The sequence below is a fragment of the Gekko japonicus genome, unplaced genomic scaffold, assembly GCF_001447785.1.
Source record: "Gekko japonicus isolate JY-2015 unplaced genomic scaffold, Gekko_japonicus_V1.1 scaffold1200, whole genome shotgun sequence".
NCBI classification, from domain to species: Eukaryota; Metazoa; Chordata; class Lepidosauria; order Squamata; family Gekkonidae; genus Gekko; species Gekko japonicus.
The window spans coordinates 278,047-283,140 of NW_015165274.1; the positions used below are offsets into that span (position 1 = coordinate 278,047).

At 45.3% G+C, this 5,094-nt stretch overlaps 1 protein-coding gene across 1 annotated transcript in view; it reads left to right on the top strand.

Annotated features, from left to right (window-relative positions):
- ASAP3 (ArfGAP with SH3 domain, ankyrin repeat and PH domain 3) overlaps positions 1-5,094 on the top strand; it is a 96,994-nt gene that overhangs the window by 33,164 nt on the left and 58,736 nt on the right. The window contains exon 4 of the mRNA XM_015410239.1: positions 3,368-3,442. Coding sequence (XP_015265725.1) covers positions 3,368-3,442 — 75 coding nt within the window. The remainder of the gene's footprint in view (positions 1-3,367; positions 3,443-5,094) is intronic.

Here is a 5,094-nt window from a genome sequence, read left to right on the forward strand (position 1 = left end):
ATTATACCCTGCTGAGGTCCCTCCCCACCCCAAGCTCTGCCCTCCCAAGGCTCTACCCCTCAAATCTACAGTTATGTTCCAACCCAGAGTTGGCAACCATGTAATCAGCTATGGAACTACTTTTCAGACCCTTGGAACCCAGAAAACATGGCACAGGAGGAGGTGCTTTTCTACCTTAGCTGCCACTGCATAACACCCCCCTCCCACTCAAAAAATAAGTCCAAGGTGGAGAGAACCATATCTGCTACCATGAGTCCTCCCATTCTACCCACTTGGGGCAGCAAAATGACTTGAGACAGCCCTGCCTTATAGCTAAGCAGAAGGAAAGAAACATGGCTTGCCTCCCTCCATTTTCCGCTTCCCTCTGCTGCCCCACCAGCCACAGTCGGGACACTCATCTGGAGCTTCCTTCTAGATCTCATTGTATTTCTTCCCACAACGGGCATCACTCCTAGTATCTCAATAAACAACCACTGCTTAAGCGTGTTGTGGAGAGTGTCTTAACTGGGAGACCTGACACAGAGCAATGATATGGGTAGTGTTGCTGCTATTTTTCCCTAATGTCTTTGTATCCTGTCCTTCCTTCAAGGAGCACAGCACAACAACCCTGTGAGGTAGGTTAATCTAAGAAAGGGACCGGTCCAAGGTGACCCAGTGAGCTTATGACTGTTTAGACTCAGATTGCTCCAGTCTCATTTCAGTATATGGATCATCGTATCACATGGGCTCCTGCTTGGTTTCCTACTGGTTTCCTTGTGTAGCAAAACCCTAAGATGGGACCTAAGATCAGTCACCAACCCCAGGAACTGTCAGTGTGCTCCAAAAAATGTCCCAAACAATTTTTCATCAGAAAACACTTTTTTAGAGAAGTTGGGGGTAGAGGGGGGGATGTAAAAACACAGTGTTTTTCTCACGAATGTTTCCAGTCTTTCCTGAGACTTCAGGTCCCTGGGCTGAGTGCTGTCCATGCATTCTATGAAGCTACAAGTTATACAGGCTGCTTTGTTTTTAAATGAAAACTGCAATGCAGGTTGACTTTATAGATCAAACAAGTGGGAACCCTCAAGGGCTTGTGGGAGGCACCTCATTTCCTCCTGTCCCAATATTTCCTCTTTCCTTTTCCTGAAAGCCCAATAACCTCTCTCTTTTCACTGCTTCCTTGTCTCCTTTTAGAGTTGTCAGCCTCCAGGTCAGGCCTGGAGATGTCGTGGAATCACAGCAGATCTCCAAACTAAAGAGAGCGGTCCTACTATTAGGGTTGCCAGCTCCAGGTTGGGAAATTCCTGGAGACTTGAGGGGTGGAACCTTGAAAGGGTGGGGTTTGGGGAGGGAAGCGACTTCATCAGGGTATAATGCCATGGAGTCCACCCTCCAAAGCGGCCATTTTCACCAGGGGAACAGATCTCTGTCATCTGGAGAGCAGTTGTAATTTCAGGTGAGCTCAAGCCCCTCCTAGAGGTGGGCAACCCTAGTTCCTCTTGAGGAAATGGTTTCTTTGGAGGGAGGAGTCTATGGCATTATACCCCTCAAACCCCACCCTCCCCAGGTTTCACCCCCCAGATCTCTAGGAATTTCCTAACTGGACTTGGCAGCCCTATCTCCTTCCCACCCACCAGCCAACCTACCTTTATCTGCCCCTCTATCTTAACCCCTCCCCCGGCAGCCTCTACCAAGGAAAACTGTGGCCCAGTTGTGTGGTGCCAGCTGCTGGTCCAGGCCCACTTGCATGGTAGGAACCCTCAAGGACTTGTGGGGTGGCACCCCACTTTCCCCTGTACCCCCTCCTCACATGCCCTCTCCCCTTTCCTTGAATCATTGTCTCCTCAACCATTCACCAACCTACTTTTTATCTGCCTCCCATCTTCAGCTGTATTAATGATTTATTTAGTTCATTTATACCCCACCTTTTTCCACAGTGGGGAACAAAGCAGTTTATATACTACTTCTCTCCTCTTTTTTTGACACTATGAGGTAGATTAGACTGAAAGTATGTGACAGTCCAAAATCATGCATAAGCAATATGGGAATTTGAACCTGGGTCTCCTCACCCTACTCTGAAGCTCCGCTACTCCACACTGGCTTTCATAGGGTGGCTGCTGTTAAGCAGTAGCAGACAGCCAGGCCTAGTTGAGTCATGAAAGTTGGGTGATACCAAGTCACCAGAGGTTGCTTCCAGGCCTGGGGTTTCCAGCCTCCGGGTGGGACATGGAGTTCTCCCAGAATTACAGTTGGACTCTAGACAAAGAGATCTGTCTCCCTGGAGAAAATACTGTAAAGAGTGTATTTAAAGTAATAAAGTGTATGTTTACAAAAACTCAACGTGCTTTATAATTAGATTACTATGTTTATATGCCATCCTATTTACTAACATACAAAATGCTTCACATAAGATTAGAAAAGCCCATTCCAACCATTACAATAGTGTATGGTCAGTCCTTAAATGAAGTAGAAATATATGAAGTCCATAAATGCAAGCACTCTTGAAAAGATTATCCTTCTGCTTGGACTTCCTTCAGGGTCATGACGTAACGATGAACCAAGGATCATTAAACCCAACAGGCATTTGATATTTGCTGTTCTGAACTCTCTTTTTCAAGAGCTGATGATCCTTTTAATAATGTGACCAATAACAACTGGTTTCAACAAGAAGTTTACAGACGGAACGCAAACACCTTTAAAATTTCCTAGTAGCAGATCAATCACTCCAGCCTAGGTTTGGCATTGGAAAGGGCCCTGTTCCCGCCCCCTGCTTTTTTCCTCATATAAACCCAGCTTGGAATATTGGCAACAGCCACTGGGGAAATCTGTTACTGAATGCTACAGGTGCTCCTTTTATCATTTTCGAGTTTTTTAAACCCGCCAATGTATTTTTTATATATATTTTTCTGCAAACCCAGGGCCCTTTTCATGTTTATAGAAAGATCTGTCTTGCCCTTTCACTGATTCAGTTACCGGATTTAAGTATCCAAAGATTGGTCGACTTTGCTGTTAGGTTCCAGACCCCACCTTATATTCTATTGCTCTTTCTGTCCTTTAAATGAGCTCAGGGCGGTATATACGGTTTCTCCTTTCCCCTGTAATTTTCAAAACAGCTTTGGGTGGATGTGGGAAGTGATTGGCCTAAGATCACCCATCAAAATACTATGGCAAGATGGGGCTTTGAATATGGGTCTGCTATGTCCAAGACTGGTGCTTTAACCACTGCACTATGCTGTCACAGAATCTGAAGGAAATCAAGGTAACTAAAGCATACCCAACATGTTGGCCACTGTGGGAAATGGTCCTTTTGTTCTGATTTGGAAGAGGTGTTACGTTGTGTGTGTTTAAACACTGAACATTAATTCTGTTACTGATTTATCCCCCCCAGGTGCAGAACTTGAACAACATTGTCTCCTTCCCTCTGGACAGTATGCTGAAAGGACAGTTTAAAGAGAGCCGCCTGGTAGGTGTTCCTGAAATACTTTGGGGGTTTGGGTGGGTGAATGGGACAGGAGCATCCACAGTAGACATGCCTAGGAATCCCAGTGGGAATTGAATGCACTGCTTTTGTGCTCCTTCTCAACCATTCTGATGGTCAGTTTCTTTCTTTCTGTTGGGTTTTATGCCACACTAGTTTGGTTTCAGTTTATTCGGTATATCACCAGCCCAATTACAAACAATACAAAAGGGTACCAATAATATATATAAAATATTTAAATATAAAACTGCATTTGATCTGCATATGTTAATTACAAAATTACTAAAACTCTAAATATCTACAATAGTCTATCAACTGTTATTCAACTGTTGAATATATCTCCTAAGTCTTCTGGATTCTTTCTAAAATTATAAAACATGTGCAGCCCGTATTTTTTGGGCTATTGCTAGAAACTTAGCACAATTTATTATAATCTGTGGAGCGGGATCAAATAATAGCTTCCTACTTATCTCCTTGTCCATTTTATGCCACACAGATAATCTAGCAAACAGAATTTCCCCAACAAATTACAAGCTACCAGGGTAGGGTTGCCAGCCTCCAGGTGGGTCCTGGAGTTCCCTGCTTTTACAACTGATTCCCCAGCTGACTGAGATCAACTCCCCTGGAGAAAATGGCTGCTTTGAAGGGTGAACTCCATGGCACTGTACTAGGCTGAGGCCCCTCCCCTCCCCAAACCCTGCCCTCTCCCCGATCCACCCCCAAAGTCTCCAGGTATTTCCCAAGCCAGGGGCAGAATGGCTGTAGGACCACCAGGAAGAATCCTGGTGTGCTGATGACCAGGAGGCTGCGCCCACCCAAAAAAAGAGAGGCGGACATGAGGGGTAGCTCACTACAGCGAGACAGTGGGTACAGGTTCATTTGTAGGGCTTTCTTCCTGTCTTTCTTAGTTTTTCCTGTGTTTTGTCATGCCATTTGTGTGGTGTTGGAAACCCTGGGGGGGGATGAGAGCAAAAATACTGGTGGGAAGACCAATATAGTTAAGAAACTAAGCAGGAGCAAAAACCCAGTTTAGAGTGGTAAGAGTGTTGGGCTAGGATCTGGGAGGGCTAGGTGCGAATCCCCACTCTGCCATGGAAACTTGCTGGGTGACCTTGGGCCAGTCACTCTAAGACGTTTCCAGTCACCAAGACCCACCAAACGAGATAGCACCCAGGTGAATCCAAGCACAGGGTCAGTCCCAGTAAACACCCGAGGCAGTGGCCTGTAGCCCAACACAATGGTCAACAACACAGTAGTTAAGAGCAGAGGCCTGCAGCATGCTAAAAGCAAAGAACTAGAATGAAAATCTTTATGGCCCTGGCCCAGTGTTGGCCAGGTGTAGGGCAAATGATGTAACCTAACCACCAGACCTGTTGCTAAGCTGATTATCTGTCCAGTCAAAGGAGCTTGTTAATTAACCAGACATTTCTGCAGGTGTTTCAGGTTCAAATGAACACAGGTTTTTCTCCCACTCATCATCTCAGGCACTAAGAGATGGACTGCATCCTCCACTATCTCATGTCCTTGGAGCTAGCAGACATAATGGAATGACCTGCAACTGGGTTACCTCCCATCTCTGTTACCTGTATTTCTTTTTTTTAATATATATATATATTAAAGATTCTGGAATTTTTATT